Source organism: Varanus komodoensis, unplaced genomic scaffold, assembly GCF_004798865.1.
Source record: "Varanus komodoensis strain SLA01 unplaced genomic scaffold, ASM479886v1 scaffold38, whole genome shotgun sequence".
Classification (NCBI taxonomy): domain Eukaryota; kingdom Metazoa; phylum Chordata; class Lepidosauria; order Squamata; family Varanidae; genus Varanus; species Varanus komodoensis.
In genome coordinates this window covers 6,937,806-6,961,896 of record NW_025335909.1, presented here as the reverse complement: position 1 = coordinate 6,961,896, position 24,091 = coordinate 6,937,806, and the positions used below count along the sequence as shown (strand labels likewise).

The window sequence follows — 24,091 nt, the reverse complement described above, 5'->3', positions numbered from 1 at the left end:
AGGAGAAGGGAGCAATTTTACTGCTGCCACCTCTCATTCAGTGACACAGTGTTGGGCTACACATGCCCCCCCCCATGGGAAGCCTGTGCCCCCTTTAGCTGCCTGCCCCCCCACTGGCAGATTCTTAGTGATCATCTTGGGAAACCAGGCAGGCAGCCGCTTTCTGGAAGCAAGGTGCAGCCCATGGTGGGTTCAGAGGCGGCCAACGCTTCCTACCGACAAAGCTGCCTGTCTCAACAACAGAAGGGACTGCCAGGCACTTTGTGTAGGGGCAGAAAAGCAAAGCGGCACAAAGGCAGTTCGCACTTACCTCAGCGTGTGCAGTTCCAGCAGCGACACACAAAGTAGAACGGAAGAGGTGACAGCAAACACATACGCATGTCTTACACATGTAGGAGGAGTTATACTGACAAACAGGTACAAAATCTAGGATTTTTAATGAGCACTCACTGCAATCCTGAAGTCATTTATAAAAACAGCCATTTCTATAAGGAAAGTGAACAGCTTTTAACTCTGAAGTGTTTTTCCAAACCACATTCTCAGTTGTACAGACAAAGGAAGCTTTTACAATCTTGTCGAGTAGTCCTACTTCCAGAAGCAAGAGAGTTTGCTAGAGGCTTAGCTGAAATTTCTCTGGATCCAGCAGCTTCTTTTGAGGTTAGAATTGGTTCACCCTGGCATGAAATGTCAAGTAAGCTGAGGCACAAACAGCAGGATCAATGCCCCCTCATGCGACCTATTCCCTTCTGAGTCAAGTCCCCCCAGCTGGCCTTTCTTACTGGAACTGAAGTCCCATATCCCAAACCTTGAACAAATACGGTTCCCCCTCACATTAAAACCCAAAGGGGAGGGGGAGAGACAAAATCCTTCCTGTCTGTACGCTGCTGACACTGGATAAACGGATAAGAGAGCAGAATCCACTCACACATTCTCATCCTGCACCAGAACCAAACAGGCCAGGGATAATGGTGAGCATGTACATCGTGAAATCTGCATGCTCAAATGTCCTTCTGCAGTCTCGGAGGAAGGGCACAGAAGACAGCTGTATTGTTAAAAGGGGGCTATTCATTTCCCTCTTAGCAGGGGAAAACATGGCTTCCTTTGCCTCAAAGAAGGGCATGGGCGCCTCTTCTTTGAAGGGCAGTTTTGAACAGCACAGGTTGCACAGTACAGGTGTAACAAACCAAAACACTTGCAAAGGTTCATATAAAAGCTCAGTAAGTAATATCCCAAACCGAACACGAAAATAGTTTTACTCTATAGTCTAACAACATTTCAACTTCTCTCCATGAGCTCTATAACTATTTTGTTAAAGGAACTGGTTCTTTTCAGTTAGTGTTTGCTATCTGCTGGCACATACAATCTTAATGCAAGGTAACGAGCCCAGGAGCGAGCGTGGACTACACGGCTCCTAGCGCAATGCTGCTGGAGTCTGTCTCCGCTTCTGCTGCTAGAAGGTGGCGGACAGAACACCTGGCTCCTCCCACATCAGCTCCTTCTGCGGCGCATGTGCAGAGTAGAAAGAAACAAGGCGGGCGAGCATCATGCTCGAACCAGCCACCTTTCCGCAACAGACTCCAGCATCATGTCCTCACCGAGTCAGCACAATGCCTCACCTGCAGGCCCTGCTTCTAGCCGAGTGGCAGGCGCTGTGTCCGCAGGACCCGCGCACTCCACTCCGTGGGCCAATTCCACTCCCCGCATCAACTGCAACAGGCATCCATTTGCTGCAGGCCTCACACCTAAGTGTGCACGGCACAAAAGTTCTGGTTTCCAAACAGCACATGTTGAAGCGGTGAGCAAAGCTCTCCCCCTCTCTGGGATTAACGTAGATGCGAAACCCTTGTGAGAACACTGCCCTGCATTTTGTCATCGCCACCAGCCTAAATGCGATTACACTCCCCAAGAGAGTTTCGGCAGGGTGCCGAGACCGGGAAACTCCGAGGCCACAGCTGCGATCCACCCCGGCCCCAGGGGCTCCGGCTTCCCCCTCCCCCAGGTGTCACACCAAAAGCGAGCAGACAGCAGACTCGATCTGATCCGACAGGGCATTCAGTTTCATGCCAACTCTCCCAATGTAAAGAGGAACACTTCGAAGCAGACAATTGGAATGGAAAGAGATGCAGGCATCTTCTCTCGAAAAGTCACGTGCAGTGCAGTGACCCTAAGGCACACACGAGTGGCTTTGTTCAGGGTAGAAGAACTGTGTCCGTTTAAGCTAGCTGCTCTGTGGTTCTCTTCTGCATGAGGTATCCCTGAAAAATTCAGCATTTGCAAAAGGTTTTTTTTTCCATTTGAAGTTAAAATTTAAAGGCATTTTCCAAAAACTTAATATTGTACATTTAGGGCTATTTCTAGATAGAAACAGAGCTCAGTCACGAAACACTTCAAAAACAAAACTATTCAAAGTGAAATTCACAGGTCGGCTCATGATTTCCGCTTGTGTTTCAGATGCCCTTTTAGCAATCGGACTATAAACCGGTAATTGACATATGAAATTGCAATCTAAAGCTACTCCTACAGGACAAACTTATGCACTTTAACCTAGTTAACGCCAGGGAACCTGGGCTGAAAAATCTACTGTCTCCTTCCAAAGCAACTCCTAAAGAAGCCGTGGCAGCAACCAGCCACTTCGCACTGTGTACACGGCCCACTGTTTGCTGCACGTCATTCAAAGGCCCGAGCGTCCCGCTAGGTCCAGCCAGGCCCTGCCTTGATCTGGGAAGGAGTTGGTGCTTTCCTTCCAAGCAGAGGATGCTTGGCAGGTGGAGCGGAAAGGCCACAGCCAGCGTTACACGGCACGCGACTCTCTCTTAAATGAAAAGGGGTGATCCGGACGAGGCAAGGAGTCACAATGGGCACCCGCGTCGCTTTTCACTTTGGAAGCAGCAAACAAGAGAGGTCTGCTTGCCCCTTGATTTAAAGGCGAGCTCTGCGAGGCTTTGGAGAAGCGGGCGCACTGCCGGCCAGGCCTCCTCCGCTCATCTGTGACCAAGCTCCCCGGCCTTCAAGATATGCGAGACTTTCACAAGCCTCCCTCCCAACCCACAAAGGCATCTGAGCGCAAAAGCTTGGCTGGCAGGCAAGCCGCTGGCCGTGACACTTCAGCAACCTCTGTGGGCAATCAGGACTTCCTATTCATTCAGCTCTCTAGACCTTCTTTCAACGCAGGAGTTACTCACATGAGTCATCCCAATTAGGAATGGGTGAACATTACTTGAATTCTCAAAACCACTTCACCAAGCCATGACCTCTGAACAGTCACACCCCATGTAATTAGCAACACAAAATCCAAAGGACAAAGCTCAAGAGCTCATGAAGGCAGAATCAAACATACACAAGGCGGTCGGAGTAAGCGCTGGTATAACTTTATCGTTTTTTTCATTTTTTTCAAGAGATAAAGTGACTGCCAGCCATGGAGTGCTGAGAGGGCGTACGCTAGGTCAGGGATGATGGGCCTCCAGAAATCTTTACTCCTCTATTTCGTCAGGCTCTTGCCACCACCCAGCTCAAAAGGGAGTCAGTTCACACGCCAGGATCCACCTGACCTGGGGATGCTGCCTTAGCAAGAGTTAAAGCAATCCTGTAAGCAATTAACCCAAACATATCTTGCCCCACGGAAGAAAAAGTGTTTGGCCTCTAAAAGGAAAGCCATGATTTGCAGATGGCACAAATGCATATTGAACCAGGTTTGTGACAGACAAGCAAGAGAAGAGCTTTAAAGAGAAGATATGGCTTCAGGAAAGAGGCCTGACATGCTTTATATTTACTCTTACGTTATCCTTTCAATTTATCAAAAAGGGCAAAGATCTGAACACCATAAATATGACAGAATATAAATTCCTCATAGCTGAGGTAACACAGAGAACTAGCAGCACCTAGATGCTGTCATCACAAATAGGGTGTGAATCACAGGCTGGTAGGAAGTAGTGCTGAAAGGAGGGATAAAAGAAATCAGCAGAGAATACGTGACGATCCCGATTAGCATGCACGAGTTGTTTCTGGAGAGGTTAGCAGTCTCCAAAAATTGCCCTCAGCAAAACTTTACAGTAGGCCAGTAAACGACACGCTGCTACAATAGTTACGCACTTCAAATCTGCATTGTGTGGTTGCCCATTTCTCCCTCCGCTTTAGGAAGTATGGCTAGCCAGATTTAAGGAGCTGACTACTCATGTTTCAGTTTTAGTTTCATAATTGGCTTCAGATTCAAGATGCACTACAGATTTCTCACTCTCCGTGTTTTAAGGGATGCCCCTGCTTAGAACAGTGCTGCAGATTAGTTTGAAAGCTGTATCCCTGCCACAAATTAGGGGTGGTTCTTTTCAGATCAGGTATCCATTTAAGACTGGAAGACATATTCAGGCAAAAATGCATTACTACTTGAATCTGGAATCAAGTATAGGTAGCTAAACATTGCTTTCTTGCTATTTCTACAACCAAAAAATTTTTTTCACTGTTTGGGTCTTGTTCCTTAATTTCAGCAGAGTTCATGGCTAGGAGTTCTGATAACCACTTAACTAATCAGGCTGGAGCAGTGGTGGAGAGAAACAGCCACGTGTTTCTTAAAAAAATCATACGCATTGGCTCAGGAAGTACAAGGCCAGAATTCCACACTGCTCTCACATGTGACAAGGTCAAAACAGAAAACTAGCCCAAGCCTACTCCAAAATCTGCAATTCTGCTCCCTGTAAGAACACCTAATCTTTTGGAAAGGCTCATTTTGCTAACCTTCAGAACACTCTCAAGCAACACAGTGCAAGCTCAGCATCTTATTCCACGTAGATGAAACACTGCCCAAGGAAAAGCCCCAAATTTAAGGTTAGATCATGGTCACTGGTTTTAAAGTCATACTCATTCCAGTTGCTTTCAAATGATGCAGGCAACAACATATAATTCAACGGCTGGGATCAGGTTCTGGGTGCAGGACTGAATTCAGTACCTGGGCCCTCCAGGAGCTGCATGAAAACTGTGGTGGCTACTGAAAACAGAAAGAGGCAGTAGTTTCACGCACGTTGTCCTTCAACAAATTTGCAGCCGTATAGAAAATCAAGACACTGTGCACAAACAGTAAGAAAAATGCTTGGGATCAGAACTAGTGATGCCCTCTTGCACTGACAGACAGCAGTCGACAGACACTGGTCGGTCACGTTTTTCAACCCTGAGCCTTGCTCCCTTCTGAGGAGTCACCTTAATTCCCACATCTGTTTCTTACCAAGCTCCTGGGCATTTTAGAGGGAAGGCAGCAAGAGCTTACAATCCAGCTACCCACAAGGTTTCCTGGGCTGGGATCATGGATGATTTACCTTGAAATCTTTAGGCTCAGTGCTTAAACAGAACGGTTTTCTACCAAATTCAACGGCAAGTTCCACCCCACTGGAATTCCACCCAAATTCGACCCGGCTGAAACACAAGACCTTCCAGATCCTCTAGGGACACCATTCCATGTGGATTTAAATAGAAAAAAGGCCCGCAAACAGGGGCCTTTTTTGGGTCTACATTTGCAGAGAATTGCACCCTAAATGAATTTACCACTCTGCCCAACTTGTGGAAGGAACCCCTACGCAGGGAAAAGTTATGCAGAATATTCTTTAGCCACTGTCTGCCCTGATGCCACAGACCATCTCATGCCAGGAGCCGGCCATAGAAGGATTAAAGCAGCACTCAATGTCAAACGCTGAAGATGCTGCAATTGCAAAATTTTCTATTGATTATAGAAAAACCTAGCGGGCAGGATTTATATAAAGCGGGGCAAGTCTCGCGTGGCTTTCCACGTGCTCTGGCCTACGACACTCATCAGCCCCAGCCAGCATCGGCAATGGGCACAGGTGATGGGATCTGTAGGCCACCAAGAGAGCCACAAGCTCCTCACCCGTCGCCTCAAGGAAGAAGTCCTTTAGCGTGAGCAAGCAAAAGGTTTGAAATGAGAGAGAGATGCAAGCGGAACGAGGGTCTCTCCGGCTCCACGAACTCGCCTGAGGTTATCAGTTACGATGAGGAAGGGGAGCCTTGGCTTGGCACCGGAAAGTGATATAATGAGCTGAAGGAACTAAGTAGCCAAATCAGAGAGATGCCAAGGGCACCCCAAAATATGACTGATGGAACTTGCTGAAACACAAAGATGTCACAAACCCAGAATTTTAGAAGCGTGCATATCCTTCATGTTATGACAAGGAAACTTGGAGAAGAGAGCCATCATCTGCACCATACAACAAAAAAAAGAGATCTAGATATAAAAAGGTGGAATTAGTAAGAGGATGATATCAGGAATCATAATGGGAAAATGGTAGGGACATTCTCCAGTGGCTCAGATTGTGTATTTCTAATACAAGTCAGCCATCAAGAGGAGGGAAATACAGATCCGTTTATGACTAATTTGTGTAATCCTGAGGCTTTCTGGAGGTTAACGTATTTAAAAGAGGCAGATTCCCCCCTCGCCATACACGCACTTTAAAAGGCAATCCAGGGACACCCCTACAGTCACTTACTGAAATGAATATGATTAAATCAGCAATGGAAGCAACTTGTCCCCACGTCAGGTGCTATCGCCACGGTTAAGCTAAAATTACAAAATTAATTTTTAAACAGAAGCTGTGTACCAAAAACACAGCCATGGAGTCACAGTCGTTGCAAGCTAGCCCCATGTCGCGGTGGTTCCGTACTTCTAGCGCATGTGCAACAGGGATTCTTCCGTGGAATTTGTTGGCAGTTCTTCATATCCAAGTCAAGCAACGAAAGGAAACGAGATCCCCAGGGAAATGGCAGGCATGGGCTAAATCTCCTCTCAAACCTAGGTAAGACCCCACCGCAACAGCTGCACCACCCTTCCAAAGAAGGGTTCATGTCAATGTCGATTCTTTAAAACAAACAAACAAAAACATTTGCAGGATATGATGACACACCGGTTTTCAAGCTTAATTTCTTGTACTCTTAGGCACAAAGCACTGGAGACTTGCCACAGCCCGGGTTGTTTCTGGAAGCTGAGGAGTAAAAAGGTCAGCACCAACATACGAACGTTAGGAGAGGGTGTCCTCAATGTAGAATGAAGCCAGGATTTGGCGGGAGGCGAGGTGGAGGTCTCTGGGGCAGCGCGGGGGGGCACTGTGGTGCAAACTGGGTTGGGTACCCTGCTGGCGGCCCCTGACTCATGGAGGGGATTCCTGTTCGCGGGGGAAGCAGTGGGTACGGGACACCTGCATAGGGGACGGCTGGTCCTGGGATCCCTGCGGCCGTGAACGGAGTGGGGAAGCGTCCCGGGGAGGCTGCTGCTGTCGGCGGCGGCGGAGGGGGGTTGCGGCGAGGCACGACAGAGGGAGGAGTGTTGGCCTCCGGGGGGTGATGTGCTGGCGGCGTTTCGGTCACCCTTGGCTGCGGCGGCACTGGGGGCAGCCTTGGTCCCTTCAGCACCATCTCCTGGAGTTTTTCTATTTTAACACGTCGCAGGTGGGCCAGTTTCCTTTGGTTCTGGTATTCATCAACGAAGGTGTCCAACGGAATTTCGCCATCCAGAAACTTCTCGGCCATGTTCTGTCGTAAACAGTAATACATTGTTAAGGGGGAGGGGGAGAGACACATTCTGGAGGCATCGACCCTCGATTAGCATCAGGATCCTTCCACCAATTTGCCTCTTGCTCACAAAAGCAAAACAGCTGGGGAAAGACAACAGTGGCACGCCTACTGCCTTGTCTCACCAAGGCTGAATCCTACGCCTGGGAAGCCAGGAGAGCACTGGGCCTGCCTGCAGCAGCACCATCCCCAACACAGTGCCCTCCAGATGTTCTGGCCTTCAACTACCACCAGTCCTGGCAAGCATGGCCCATAGTCAGGGATGCTGGCTGGCGGTCCAGAACGGAGGGAGGGCACCAAGTCGGGGAAAGCTGTCTTGGATGGCGAGTCGCCAGCTCTTTTCAGGTGCTTGGCGCACATTTGCACCCCAGCTGCATCAAAAATACCCGGAATTGCTTCTTTCTCAGGAGCCAGGTGCGAGTGCTGCTGCTTCCCTATCTGCTACAAACAGGAACATGTGGTGACGTAATTTTTCAAATAGCCAGCCAAGCCATTCGCAGGCCATGGACTATGCTAAATGGGGAAGTGCTGTGGGTGAAAGATTTGGTGAAATGGCAGGCAGGCAGGCAGGCAGGCAGGCAGGCAGGCAGGCCAGCTGCACAGAATGTGTGCAAGCCTCTGCTCAGTCCAGCCTGAGAGGCTGCAGGGAAGCCAGCGGCACGGGGATGCCTTCAGTGCCACAGGCAGCAGCCTGTGCTGCTCATTCTCTTTACCTCAGTATCTTCTTCAATCTTCGCCCCTTCCGTCTGAAGCAGTGCTAGAAGTGTCTCCAGGGAGGCATTGCTGGATTGCCTGTCTGTAAATGGAGCAGAAACGGGCATGGCCATGAATCCAAGGAGCGGCTAACGGAAACATACACGGTCAAAGAGCACTGGCCCCGGTGCGACGCACACGACATTAAGCAGACTTCAGTGGCTGAACTGCAAGGAGGTCCTACCTGAAGTAGGTGAAAGTCCGAGATCACTTGCTTTCAACTGGATGCCCTGGTAGGTCAGGAACAGGTCTCCTAAGCAAAGCATTTCAGACCCTTCTCTGCCTCTTCAACAGCACCCTTCGCCATCCACTGCAGCACGGCTGCTCCAACCCCCCCCCCCCCAGGGCCTCCATGCTCTCCCCAGGGTCCCGGCTACCCTCTCCTTTCCCAGAGAAACTCCTGCTTTCTGTCTCTCCAACTGAAGCACCAAACTGTTTTGGTACAGTTTCTGGGCCCAAGTGTCTAAGCAGCAGATACTCACAAGACGGGTGTAGCCCTACCTGTAACCTATCCTGTATGTGTTTACTTGGAAAACTGCTTTTGATTCTGCCTGGGTTTTGAAACTGCTCGGGTTACCAGCCTCAGCAGGAAACATTTTACACTGATCCAGTCTTAAGCGTGTTACTAGAGTTAGCATAATGTAGTGAGGTAAAGGGTGAGGGCACAGATTAATCACTAATCACATAACACCAATTCCAGATTATTTCATTGGCTGGAAACAGGCTTCTGGCCCCAACTCGGGATGCTGGCTTTATTGTAAGACACTTAAGAGAGAAGATGCAGAAATGGAAGGACTGGCCACCCCAGAGAAGCATTACCTAGCTTGGTTTTCTTTATCTGATATGCTTCGAAGAGATGATGCAGTTCTTGGTACTTTTGCGTCAAGGTGGCTTTCAGACCATCCAGCTTTGGCTGGTACAGGAGGTTGCCTTCTGCCAGGCTACGATTGCTGGCCAGAGTCATGTCCTTGCTGAGCTGAACATTTTGGGCCTGCAAAGTGAAAGAAAAGGTGCACAGATGGTTAAATTGGAGGTCCAATGTGGATGCTAGAGCATTTCTAAGATTTCAGGTCACAAGTAAACATTCTCCCTGAACTGCCGTCTACAAGCAGCTGCAAAAAGGGGGTGGCTGGGAGATGCGCTGCCATGTACCCTTTCTCCTGCCCAAAACTGTCTCCATTCCAGTGGGTCATTATAAAGTCATGCAACTTCAAGAACAGCTGCCTGCATTTGCTTCCGCGTGCATTGCAGGTCATGCCTGTTAGAGTCTACATATATAAGCAAGGTGCACCATGGTTTTAATTTCTGCACAATGAGCCAGTAGGGGGATCACAAACTGGTATGATCCAGGGGCCAGCCAGAATTTGTTTGTTCATCTATTTTCTGTACAGTCCAGCCGTAAAAGCTCGCTGGGTGGTGAACAGTTAACAGACAGTATATGCTACAATACAAAATGACAGCCCCACCCCCACCCAAAAAAGCACCGAGCAGGAAATACAGATTTGACCTATCAGCACAATCTGTTAGGAAGAATTCGTACATAAACCTCTTGAAATGAAAAGGAGCAATGCAAGCACATGATACTTAAGTTGATTAGCAGAAGGGAAGGAAACACCATTGCTCGGATTATCTGGACTGGCCAGAAAGGTTCATTTGCGAAGATAAAACTACCATTTTAATCTAAGGGAGACATGAGTGAGGAAAGCGGCAACACAATTTAAAGGCTGCTTCAAAAGCCAAATACTACGGAGCAAGCCGGCCTGGCAGCATCTCATTTGAGACTTCATAATGAGATCAGTGGATCAAAGGCGAAACTGGAGAATCGGAGCACAGTTGGTCAGCTGGAATGAACAGCAGGATACTGTTTCTCTTAATGGGATAAGGAAAACAAGGCCCCATTTCCTTGATTATACACATCCGATAAAGAGGTCTTTATGACATGCACATACGCTGCCCTCAGAGGAGACTGCACACCTTCACTGTCATACTTCTGGCACTTTCATATCCACCCACACAATCTTTTTGCCTTGCAGACATGTTAAACAGAAAAGTTTTCAACCTAACAGGTGCAAGATGAAAAGGGAAGAAAATAAGAGAAGTCAGGTATCCTAAGCGTCATGTAATGACCCTGTGGAAAGGCAACTGCACAAGAATTTCCCCATCCTTGAAATTTCCCTCCTCCACAGGACAGAGAAAGCAGCACACAGCGGGCTCTGCACAGCCGCAACATCTTCCACCAAGATACTGAAAGCCACATTAAAGTCTAAACTGACTCACACAAACCCCCATTCTGATCCAGTACTGTTGATAGGGCTAAATGCTGCTGAAAGATCCACAAGAGAAATGGAAATTCCTGGGAGCATCTGTTGGCCTCTGTGGGAAATAGGAACTGGGTTTCTCCTGGGGTCCTTTGGTCTTACACTTGTCTCTAAACTTCCCTGTTGCACATCTCTTAACACAAGGATAAGCAGAAGTCAGGCTTGGAAGATCGGCTGTTAGTTTGATTTTTTTTTTCTTCTAGAGTCTCAAGTCCCACTACTCAGAGCTTGGTGCAAAAGAGATATTTTTAAAGAATTCTAAGCCCGGGAATTAGTCTTGAGGTACATAATTAAAGAAGAGTTCACAGTCCTTCAATAGGCACCAATGCCTAGTTACCCCAAGCTTTCCTTATTTCAACGGTATAATTAAGGCAGTGCAGGACTGTTTTTTTATTGCTATTATTAAACAGCAAATGGCAGCGGAATTCCATACGGTCCCCTGCATGCAGTTGGTTCAGACCCATGGTAAGAGAGTTCTGCCCCTTTCGTGGCAGCAGGCTGCACAGAAAAGGGGAAGGCGAAAAACAGCGGAAGAGGACTCTGGCCCCGCTCGCCACAGGCTTGAGGCCTACACACGACCAACTTGTGACTCTTGAAAGATTTCCTGCACGGAGATTTGGCTTTGGAGGGAGAAAAGTGTCGTTCCACCCCTGCTCTAGACACTTGGCTTTGTGGAATCCAGTGTATTAACGTTGTGGCCTGGCTCCCATGTAAAGCCTATTCATGGCTCTGTAAATGGAGCAGATATAGGGATACATGAAGACAGAGAGACAGAGACAGAGACAGAGACAGACAGACAGACAGACAGAGCGACTCTGCAAGTAGCTTCCATCTACCGGGACCATTAAATAAAGTTTACTAGATTTCTCCAACCTAACTATGTTGCACAGGTAAATGAATGCTTTCCAAAATAGCAAGAAGGCATATCATTTTTCTGAAATGATTCCTTTAGGAATAAGGAATTAAAACATTAGGTTTGTGTTCCATGCTGGAAGGCTCACCAGCTCGTCAGAGATTAGAAATAATGAGCAGGAAAAACAACACAGCCTTGTGGGACTTTAAAGACTAGCACATTTATTTTGCTATTGCATTTCATGTATTATAGCCCACTTCATTAGTTACCAAATTTCAAGTCTATACACACAACACCATGAGGTGGGAATAGAATTGCAAATGGTGTGTTCAGAAGGAAATTAAATACAAAAAACACCGACTGGCAATCACATCACTGCCATCACTGCCTGACTATTCACAAAACAGGGCTGATAAATAATATGCTGGTATTTAGGTAAGCCAATTAGCACATGTAGTGTGATAAAAATCCTTCATCCTGATTCAAAACTCCTGGTGAGAGAATTTAACCTGTTAATGAATTCTGTGGGGAAACAGTCCCACAGAAAAGGTGGTGCATTCACTGACATGTAAAACTTCACTCAGTCGGTATCTGGTGTTAGCAAGAAAGAAATTGTTATATAGCTGGCCTTTTTATTACCAGAATCCATGACTCCATTATGTGCGCCTAAAGGAGCCAATTATATCACTGAGGTTGGGCTGCCTAATTTTGGAGGAAGCAATTCATTCTCATTAACCTATGTACCCCAAGGCCTTTTCCTGCAAGCTGCAACAAAACACCAAATTACAGTTCGGAAGAAAAGCAGGAATATGATAAAAAATGTCTTTTGCCCAGTCAAACCAAGCAAGGTTTGGTCTGCGTTCCTATGTGTCCTAAGCTTAGGAACGGTGCATTTTCTTGCTCTCACTCTGTACCCCTGGCTGCTGCTTGCAAAGGGAAATTTCCTTGGGGAGGACACCTGCAGGCCATAAAAATAGTCCTTCCCCTCTCTCCATGTATATATTTAATAAGATTTTGTGAGGAGAAAAAGAGAGAAAGGGAAGCAGGAGGGAGAGAAACTTTCTCCTGCACCCCTGGACTTATATTCTGCCCTGAATATAGGAAAACTTAACACCCCTGCCTAAGAACTGACAGAAGCGTGAGGAAGAGAAAAGGGGTCTGTGCTCCCACAGAAACTGGCTACAAACCGCTTCTGGAGGAGGCAGAGCCAAAACGGAGAGAGGTTCCTCTCCTTCCTCTGGGACACAAATATGACGTGGATGGCCTTGGCTTCCATGGAGGAGGGGCAGTTAACCCTTTGTTCCCTGTCCCACTCCCTCACTGACCAAGGAAGAGGAAGAGTTTATGTTCCCATGAATTTTGTGTGGGAGCTTTGGTATTTATACAATTTCTACACCATGACTCAAATGTGAAGAAGAAATGCATGAAAAAGCCAGCCTGGAATCAAGGCAAATTGCAAGCCAACTACAGGCCAATTGAAAAGGCAATTTTATAAGTGGCATTATTTTATTGCATTTTTATTATTTTACATTCATGCATTGGTCTTTCTTCTTCTTGCAAGGAATCCAACACAGTTTATAAGATTCATCTCCTCTCCAATGTATTCCCACAAGAATCCTGTGAGGAAGCTTAAGCTGAGATTCTGTGCCTGGCCTAGAGTCACCTAGTAAGCTCCCTGGCTGAGTGGGGATTAGAACTCAGATCCCCTAAATCTTAGTCCAATGGTCTAGCCAATATACCCCACTAGCATTAAAACATGGCATGGTTGGAGCAGACCCAAACTTCACAAAGGAACACTGCTGCATAATGGAAGTAAGCCAAGCACAAGAAAATTTACCACCTAATGAAAGTTCCATGAGACCTGCCAAAACAGTGAGAAAGAACTACTTAGTTGAAGATAGATAAGCCCCTCAGGAGCTGGTTTTGAAACACAGGTTGGCTCCTGATTGCACAAGAAACACTTTGAATCAAGAACAGGCACAGACTGCACACCCCTAACCCTAATAAAGGGATAAAATACCATTGAATATGGAGCGATTTTGAAAAAGATTTCCTTGAGCTCATCATTTCTGCCCATTCTAAACACATTCCAACCATAATCTTAACAGAAAACCTTGTTTTTCTAACCCTAATTCTGCATTTAATGTAGCTGCTGGTTCTCACCAGTGCAAATACAGACGCCCAGACTGAAGGTGATTAACCACACGGATTAACCCGGGCACCACGAAGCCGGGAAGCTGACAGTGTCTATGAAAAACGCAAGCCCCCAGAGGTTCCTAGTGACAATTTCCAACTGTTTTCATTGCTTCCATGCCCTGTTTATGCATCAATAGGCTCTGGAGCACAGAGATGTCAGCCAAAGCACCAAGCCTAGAGAGGCTGTGGCTTGGGATCGGCGCACACACCTGGCCAGCCAATCATGGGAAGGAATCCCAGATTCGGTCTCTGGAACCCTGGAGAGCTGAAGCACCACTGCAGCGGCTCTGACTGGGTGCTCTGGCTTGGCCCAGGCTGCACCGCTATTTAAAGACCACACGGTTTTTATGCACCGGCAGGAGAGCACATGCATGCTCCCTGCGGCACACTCGCCTCTTCTACTTTTATTCAGCCACCCGCAATCAGCTCCTGCTGAACATGATGTCCGAGCCCAGAGCATTAGGCTGTTTAGCGTCTAACCCACCCAGTGGCCTGGGTTTCGACATCAAGATCCAATCCTGGCTGGCAAAGGGATGCTTTCCAGGCAGCTCACCCACATGCCCTGAATGTCCAATCTCCTGTTATCATCTGCAAACCCCACCAACTTTCTATGTTTCTGTGTTAAACTGGAGATACCGTTTCCCTTTGTCTTTTGTGCGGGAGACTATGAAGCACGACTGACATGTTTGCATTTTGCTTTGCTTTAGAATCCTCTAAGTAAGCAGATAAATCATACTGACTGAGGCAATTGGATTTCTCCTTTTTTCTCTGTTGAAACTAGAGTTATTTGGCTTCTTTAAATTAGATATGCTTCGAAATCAGGCCTTGACTTGTTTTAGAGGAGGAGGGGAGTCTGGGTATTTTAACTGTAGGTTATGATTAAGTAATAACCCCATTAAATAGCTACCAGCTGCCATATGGAGTTCTGACCTTCTCCCCTCCCACAAGCATGCACTTTCTTTTGTGTTTTGAAGGAAGAGTGGAGAAAGGGAAAAGCTGATATACGCAAAATAGTGGTTTTCCTACCACAAAATTACCAGATAACTACAAAAAGTGATTCACATGCAGGTTTTGCCAAGTAGAGTTGTGGGAAACAATGCTGCCCCATAGGAAACAACTAAGGGTCCAACTGCAAATACCCTGTGAAATGTGATGCTTCAAACAGACTAATCCCAACTGCTGGCCACAATCTGGCAGATCTAGTTATAATCATAATCTTGCTTTGGCAGACGTTACAGCAAGGAATTCTGTCAACGTTTCCAGTGATTTTTTTAAAATAGGGGATTCACAAATGCTCTAACTTCTTACTGGAATAGCAGCTGTTTAATATTAATCCTGACTCGTCCGTCCCAATGCTTAAGCTGCACATTTAGTTCTTGTGCTTTTATAGAGCAGTGAACATTCCCTGAACCAAAGTTTTCTGTGTACACGTGAGCCTCTGAGTTTATTGGTTACTCTGCAGTTCTGGCATACCTGGAGTTAGCACAACCTTCACTGTCATTATCTCCATTCTTCTATCTTGATATATACATGATGCTCAAGACTTCTGACTGTCCAGCTCTATTATTCTGAAACATTTGAAGGCCTCGTGTTCCCACTGAAGACAGACCTTTCTCCCTTCCGGTCAGCATGCCTGGAACCACCTCCCTAAACACCTGTGTGATGTCACCACTCAACTTTCTTCAAATCTCTTCTCAAACGTTGCCTTTCTTGTGAAGACTTGAGTTCAGTCCCTAGGTTCCCGTGCCCAGCTACAACAAAGCCTGTAAAAACCAAATCTAAACATTAAAACTGTATTTTGTAGCTTAAAAAATAAGGTTTTGTAATTGCATTATTCTTTTTGGGAAATACTTGTAGGACTAGAATTGAAAGGCAGGGTTACATAATTTCTTGTGTAATCCTGTTTTATGTTCCCCCTTTTCTCTATTATTTCCCTTGTGTTAGATTTTCGATTATACGTAACTCAGGGACAGGGACTTGTCCTTTTCTGCTCTGTGAAGAGCTGTGCATACTGATGCTGTGATATAAATAATTAGCAATACTTCAACTCATATTTCACCACTGAAGAGAAATATGAAGGTCTGGTCAGGAACAGATTTCACAAGAACTGTCTCTCTGGCTTAGAGTTGCAGAATGGCATGGGACAAATTTTGTACAGGCCAAGCAACTTTTAGACACCGTACATAAGCAACTTAGGATAATATTTTAAAGAGCAGAAATAACAACACCCATTTAACGTGCCCCTCTCAAAGCCACTTGATCACTTCCTTGTTTGTGTCATTCCACTCAATGAGGTAAAGCAACACTATTTTTTAAAATCAATTTTAATTCACTACCACTCACTCCATTAGGATAGAGCGGAAAATCCTTCCTATTTGGGGAAGTATTAGCAAAAAAAATTATTTAACTTATCAGACAGTATGTATTTTTCTCAGAACTATTAATCTACTGACAGTATTTATTCTGTGTCAACAGCTCCCATTACTGCCAATTCTGCATGACTGGCCAGAGGATGCTAAGAGCTCTAGTCCAGCACATCTGCAGGATGCCAGGTTGGTAAAGGGCATTCAGATCTAAAAGTGACCAAGGCTCTTGTACCTATAACAGGTGTGCAGCAGAGGGACTTAAAGCACTCACAGCTTCTTGTCCTACAAGCTTTTTCTATTCAACATTCCTCTTCATGCCACTATTAAAGGTGCATACTTCTTTTCATCTGGGCACCCCAGAGACAAAAGGAAGATGTACAAATTATTTAAAATGTAAAAGGCTCGCCAGCTGCAGCTAACATTGAGCAAAGGGTCCAAAAAGGTTGGAGACTTCATCCATGCTGAACCACGGAAGAACTGAAGTGCAATTCCCATCCCACTGCTATTCAATGCCCAAAGGTTTCTTTGTTGTCTGCAAACAAAGCACATCCTGGTTTCTGTCCCCTCCCTGATCCAAACATGGATCTATGCAGCTGGAAGTGACCTCTGTTGACAAGAGTGCAGAGGAAAAACCCCTGCCAAATGCCACAACAGCTCAGCTTCTTTTTGATCAAGTTACTTTCAGATGGTGGCTGCTCTTAACAAAAACCTTCAAGCAATACTTTCATCACGCCAGGAAGCTGGCTGGACATATGCGGTGCGAAAGCCTTCACAAGAACACCCTCCGCAGATCATGCTCACATCACTAGGCTCAGAACTACCTTATTTCATGCTATGAATCTGCTTCAGAATGTTACAGAATTAGCACTACTAAGATCAATTTCAGTATGTTGATTCACCTGCAAAATTCTGAGTATCTACTATTCCTCTTGAGAAATAAAAGTGCATCATAAAGTTGGGAACTGGAACAGGTTTCACATGCATTACACAGTTAAATGATGAATCACTCATTAAGACTTAGAAAGATACTTAGGGTCGGTTTCAAAGCGATACTCAGACACTTGGGTGGAAAAAACTGAGGAATGGTTGTTGGCTTCCTGAACAGCCCGTAGTCTGCATTCCAGCACCACCACGTTAGCAAGCTCTAACCGGACACATCGAAGGGTTTATTCACACATCAAGAGCAGCTCATGCACTGCACGCTTTGCCCAAGACCAGATACTGACCAGGATTTCCCAATGCGCTGCCTGCAGCACCGTAATCCCTATGGAGGGCTTCCAATGGTGCTCTTGGTTCAAAAAGTTATTGATAACAACCTTGTAAACCATCAGGGGGCCAGGTTCCCCTTCCTGTTCTCGTACCTTCTGAAGGACAAGCACAGAGGAAAAAGGATTTGCTTTCTGGTCCTACCTAATCTTTCTCCACCCAACCAGAATTTTTGCCTTCGCTTTCTCACAACTCCCCATCTCTAGCCATGCTATTTCTCTTTCCTCATCCTTCTTTCTCCTCCCCGTTAGCCTCTGCCATTGAAGCTACTCACCCCTCACTACCCTCTTCAGCTTACTTTTCACTAGTCAGCCCTTACGTGGCAGACACCATACGACATGGGGCCACGGCTGCCACGGAGCCATGCCCATGGCTCCAAAAAGGATGAGGACCCCCCCCTATAGACGAATGCTGATGTCACCTAACTTGTTTTTCCAAAATGTACACAGAGGACATTTTGCACTTCTAATTTAACTGGGTTCTAATAAAAAAAGGGCAAAGCAAACTTACACCATCCTAACTCTATCAGTTCTTAGTGTGCCATAGGACATACTTTGTATGGCTAGTTTTGTTTTCTTTCCTGATTACTTTCATACAATTGTGCTGGTGAAATTACACCACTGTATATTCTTCCAGATGCTCGCTTCCCATCTTATGGCCCATTCTGGGAAAAACTCACTAGAACTTTGTTTAATGAAACATCGTGGTGCCAGAGTGACAGAACAGAAGCTTATCTTTGTTGCAGGCAGGCGTTTCCTAATTGGCTGACCACAAGAGAGAAGAGAAAACCAGTCTGTAGTTATAGGCATGTTTAATTAGAAGCCTTAAAACTTAATTTCATGTTGGCAAAAGAGAACATGACCACATTCATAGCGGGGTTGGAGAACAGCACAGCCAAGAAATCTGGGTATCCATTAGCTTGCTTTTTTTCTGTTGACAGCAGTTTGTGAAAACAAAGGACTGCCTATGAAAGAGTGGTCAAATTTACTGTTGCAGAATCTTTCAGAAGTCTTCTGTAATATTACAAGCCAATATGGCTACCATAATTCCATTTGATACATTTTTCACCTTAATGGTCCGCTTTCCATTAGTTAATTGATATGGAAAACTCCATAAAGCTGATACTCTAAACCTTTCAGCTTTTGCAGAAAAGACAGAAGATGATATTCACAGGAAATAATGGCTGCACTTTGTATTATGAAGAAAAGGTAACACTCTGTAAGTTGCTCTGCTTACCTATTGTTAGCTGGAAAAACACTGGCTTAATCATATTGCAACTCCACAAATACGTGAATCACATGAGATTAAATTAATACAGAATATAAAAATGAGCATCAACAGCTAGTTTCAGGAGTGATATGCAAAACCATTTGTCATTTTGAAAATGATAACTTCTTCAGCATTTCTTAGGTGGGGAAAAAATCATTTAAGTTCTTTCATCTTTGGAATTTTAGCTGGAAAAAATACAGTAACAAGCTACTGAAAAACATGAGTGCTGGTCAGAGGTGTGTGACCCAGGCATTTTCGGATCTGGTCTAAGGTAAGACTGCCTGCCAACTGAAGAGAGATTTGAGGGGCCAACGTAAGGCTAGTAGCAGCCGCAGTTGTTAACAACAGGTTGTTTCCTGTTGAAAAGAACAGGAAACAATTTGATAAGCTCCCTATTTCAAACATTTCTTTGCAAAGCTTTGCCTTCTATTTTCTTCAGTATAGTGTGAGAAACAGATCACACATGCAAGACAATCCACAGATTACATTTCACACACCCAGACATTTGGTGAGAAATCACACAGCCTTACAAATATTCCAAAGGACATATCTGCAAATGTTTACCAAGCGACAAAAGGTTAAAAAAAAAAAAAAAACCACACTCGCACACAAGAACAAAGAACAAAACACAATCAGGTTTGTTCAGCAATGCTCTTTTAGGAATACAAGAGGCTGCTTTATACAAAGTCAGATAATTGGTCCAACCAGTTTTGTACTGTATATACTAACAGTTCCTCAGAATTTCAGATGGCCTTTCCCAGACCTTCTTGGGAGATGCCAGGGACTTAAACCGAGACCTTCTGGAATCAAAGCAGATGTGCTATCATGGAGCTATGCTCCCATTATTCAGAAAACATAACACTACAAATTATATTTTAGGGATAATGCAGAATCAAGAATGGCACAATTCTGCTCAAAACAAAGTAGACAACATTATTACTGGAGATACATAGTCAGATAAGCTAATTTTAAGATGTTCTTCCTTAGAGAAAGTCACACCAGTGGTGGCAATAAGAACACGGGCAGGAAACACTTATGAGACAGTGCCTGAGCATTATGAGCAACTCTGGACACAGAAATGCTTCCGATCTTTAGTTATAAGAACCAGAAGCTGCTGTATAGCTTTTTTCAATCTACGGCTCAGGTCTACACATTTCAAGGGTACCTAGCCCCTAGGAAACCAAAGTATCCATATTTGCCACTAAGATGCCAGGGCAAAAGAATCAAATGTTTTCCCTGCCCTGCAGAAGGTCTTGATAATAAGTACCAGTACAACAGAGAGAATGCCAACGGTGCCAACGCTATCAAGAACTAGGATGCACACAATGGCCCTGAAGCAAAACGTTGTGGTGCAAAGCGTTCCTATTCACAATCACAGCCAGCCATATCCTTTTCCAAGATACACCCCTACTTCCTTTCCATCCCTACTTTCTGTTGCCTCCTCAACCATGAGCTGGTATGGTCACGAAATCATCACTGGGCTGTTCCGGATGCTCCCTCTTTTCCCTTACCAAACAAGATGTCTGAAATTCCACAAGTTTGGGGGTTTTCTCAACCCTTCTATGATGTGTGAGATGTGCTGCTTTAGCTACATAAAGATCCACATTTGAAGAATGAGTTCACCATTAGTTGGCTGAATATGACTATTCATTTCCAGTACTACTGGAGATGAAAGACAGTGGATTAACAGGGAACATACTTTCTTTCCACTGATTCATACATATTTTCCACTGAATCATACTAAATTTCCAACATGTCTGTATTAAAATTATTTCACAAGAACTGAAAATGTGAACTTAATTAAACCTATATGGCATAGACAATTATCTAAGAAGAATTGTAATGCAATACACCTTTCTGGGATTGGGTCCAACTGAACTTAGACTCCGTTATAAATAAACATAGTCAAAAATACAATTCGTAATATATAAATTAGCCACTCAAAATAAAGCTTTATTGAATAACATTTTAGGCCATTTCTCTGAAGCTGCTATTTGCCTGTCGTGTTCCTCCCCAATTATCTTTGTCATGCACTGCAATCATAAGAAAGTATAGGAGTATTTACATTTCTTTACATGCTTCCATCTCTCACTCTTCAGGACATGGCAGTCCTCTTCCTTCTCCATATGCAAAAATACTCCTAGAAAAACCTTGCAGAGTAACCCACAAACCACAGGGCAGAAAGTGCATTAAGTACTATTTGATGTCATGCACAGATCTATTTGTGAAACAGGTTTGTTTCAAGACAGCTCATCCTTGCAAAGATCTACTAAATTAGCACATCTGGCTATAAAAAAAGAAGCCCAAAAGCAGTCCCACTAACTCTCGGACACTGTGCCAGTTTACATTTTTACACAAATTGAAAACCATGAAAAGATCTCAGTTTCATTCTATTGCAAAGTTCCCTTATAGCGTTGAAAACAAGGGGAGCATTATCAGAAAGCTCGACAGAATCATGGCTACAGTGGGGAGTTCTATGGCTTAGCACAATGACTTTTCAGACCTGTAGCCTAGGCATTCTCCCTCCTGATAGGCTGGCTTTTAGGCATAAGCCGGTTACCAAGGAGTGACTAGAAACTCCTTCCCTTTATGAATTCCAGACAACAAAAGAGCATAGAGTAAAGCAGCAAAGATTTCTAAGGATTCAGAAGCCCTTTATTTGACCACTGGCTACATTAAGATCTCAGAACACCAAGTAATTCAGGAGTGGGCGGGTAGAAAGGAAAAGCTGGCAGTTTCTTCATCACAGAATCACAGCGGCACAAAAAGCTGGGGAAAAGGTAGAACAAGAGAAGGTGAGAAGTCACAAGCTTGGAAAGTGTTGATTTAGTTAATTAGTAAACCTTATTTGCTAAAGCAGGGAAAGTAAGGGGGACATTAGGCTTTTTTTTTTTAATATCCAGGGTGTTAGAAAGGGGGTTACTTTCAAAGAAGAATGACTGATTTAGCTTAACTTTCTTCATGCTCCTGTGATTCCAAATACAAGGAAGTCCCCAGAAAAAAATGTATGCAGGTTACCTTGGTGGCACAGTCAACTTTAAACCCAGAGCAAGCTTTTGATCCTAGGGAAAGCAACTGCAGCACTGGTGCAATTATGGGGGGTGGGGTCAGACAGGGCAAAGCCCCCTTGCTTTTTTTCCAATGTTCCCTCCCTAGTATTACTGGGTAAGAAGCAATGATTTGCCTATTACAATGTCCCCTTTTCCTACCACTATAGGTAATAATGGTAGGGCATGGTTTGACTAAAACTGGAGTTCAGAGAAGGAGATGATAGATTTTATCAAGAACCCTGTGACCTCATACCCACCCCCAATAATTCAAGCACAGAAAAGGGGGTATAGAAGGCATGTACTGCATCTGCCACTGAAGCAAGCTGAAATTAACAATTAATTCAAGCCACCCCCACGGGACAGAGCTAGCAGATGTCCTTTCTTCCTTTTATGGGAGTGCCCCTTATGCCAAATACAGCTCCACATAATGAACCCATCTAGTTCTAAAAAACATGAAACACAGATCCAGGATAGCTCTCATTTTGTAAGGTCGGATAAGCATTACAGAGGCAAAAGTGGAATGGAACATATTTTTGCTAAGCAAGGGCACACTAAACTGAATGGGGAATCTAAATTTGGAGACAGGCAGTGGAGGAGTGCAGACCTCCATGTATGTTTTTATTACTAAATAAATTTATTTCTGTGTGCTCAGAAGGTGGCTGTGTGGGAGGCTGTCATGTTTCAACCACTCCGTCACCTACTCCCTTAATAGCACATGGTTCTGAATTGACACACTTTAATTCCGCACAGATTGTAGCTTCACTGGTCCTGCTGTCCTAACCAGACACCTCCCACCCACAGTTCTTTCACTGGCAGCAGCTGCAGGATCCAACTTGTGCAGACACTGGCAGAGCAGGAAAGGTTCACCATACTTCAAGTGGAAAGGCTGTTTTGAAGATGGGCACACAGCCCTTCCCCAGTAGTTCTTAATATTTCACAGAGGGGAGACTGTGCATCTCAGCCCAGATCCAGCTAAAAGATCTCTAAAATATAATTTACCTTGCATGGATATCTGATCCCAGGATATACTCCCAAACATTTCAGCAACAGGGAAGGCTTAGCATTCCACACAGTATTGGGCTCAGCATGCCTGCATTAAGAGGTGTGGGGAGAGATGAAAGGACGGGGCCCCTACTGTTTCGGGAGGCAGGCTCGGTTCCAAAAAGCAGAAAGGAACCCTAATCTTGCTGTGCTCCATCCCAGTGGCCCCAGTCTCAATTCCTAAGATATCAAATATCGGATGTGAGCAAGACGACGACTCCCTCAAAGCACCCATTGTACAGCCAACGGGGGAGTATGACTAGGTTCCCATCTCTATCGACAAAGAACAACGAGTTTGGGCCCATCCATTCAGACACAAACACAACTTGGCTCTTTCCTGGGCCAAGCCCGTTTTATCACTATGCGCTTTTCCTTGGGAGTAAGACCCACTAAAGTTGCTGAGAGTTATTCGCAAACCAGCACCGGCAACTAAGGGGTGGCTTAACGCGAAATACCCGAGGTGATATAATTTGGAGAACCTTAAGCTAAAGAGGGCTAACAATCCCGTAAGCACCTCCACGGCGACATTACTTCCGAGTATACATGTATGCGATCAAACTGTATGCTTTTTTAAATTAATGATTGAGCCTGTTTGCGTTTTAATAGGACACTAACCTACCTCACCCATGTCTTTTAAACAAAGGCGGAATCAACAACTTCGAGGCAAAAAGCCGCCAGGAATATTATATATTTAATTACGTAGTTTTCCTCTACCGTTTTGCGTACAGTTTGCTCAAGGAAAGGAACTAAGATTTCCGCTAAACGACGGGAATAGCAGTCAGTCTCAGGCTTGATAGAGACAAAACACCCCAAACTAGTAACACTCACGGCTCATGCTAAAACACCGAATGCCAGTTTGTTAGAACTAATTATCCCACGCCAATATAGCCAAGTAATAGCATAACAATAATACAGTGCTCCGACCCGGAGGAGGTGGGCGGTGGAGGAAACACTCTCCGAGCGCCGGTTTCCCTGGAAACAAGGGCAAGATGGCACCCCTTGAAGTCGCCGTCCCCGGGACAAGCCCACCCCCACGAGGGTCCCGGGCCGCCGCCAATTCCAGCCCACCCCCCGCTAACGTCCCTGCGCCTCCCGGTCCTACCTCCTCCATTTCCAGGGCCATGTTCTGGAGCTGGTCCTCGTCCTCCAGCAGCTCGTTCAGCTGATGAAGGCTCAGGCCCTCCAGCCGCCTCACGTCCACCGCCATGGCGGGCGAGAAGAGGGGAAGGGACGAAGCCGGAGCCCGCTCCGCTCCGCTCCCTCGACGGCTGCTCTGCCAGCGGCGGAGGCTGTTCCAGCTCCTCCCGCCGCCCCACCGGAAGTGCCGCAGCCGCTCTTCTTGGCCACCTCCCTCCTCTCCCTCTCCCCCCCTCCACCAGGTAGGGGAGGGAGCAGGAGAGCATTGACGTCACCGCG

At 45.6% G+C, this 24,091-nt stretch overlaps 1 protein-coding gene across 2 annotated transcripts; it reads right to left on the bottom strand.

The window, feature by feature from the left end:
* Positions 1-418: 418 nt before the first annotated feature.
* On the bottom strand, positions 419-24,091 carry VPS37B (VPS37B subunit of ESCRT-I). 2 transcript variants are annotated; one of them, XM_044440476.1, is made up of 4 exons: positions 23,778-24,091; positions 9,136-9,307; positions 8,277-8,359; positions 419-7,524 (listed from the first exon to the last, which is right to left on the bottom strand). In XM_044440476.1, the coding sequence occupies exons 1-4, from the start codon at positions 23,880-23,882 to the stop codon at positions 7,030-7,032; spliced, it is 855 nt and encodes a 284-aa protein (XP_044296411.1). In that variant the 5' UTR covers positions 23,883-24,091; the 3' UTR covers positions 419-7,029. The 2 variants fall into 2 exon arrangements, with proteins under 2 accessions (XP_044296411.1, XP_044296412.1); XM_044440477.1 differs by lacking the exon at positions 23,778-24,091 and adding an exon at positions 15,157-17,450.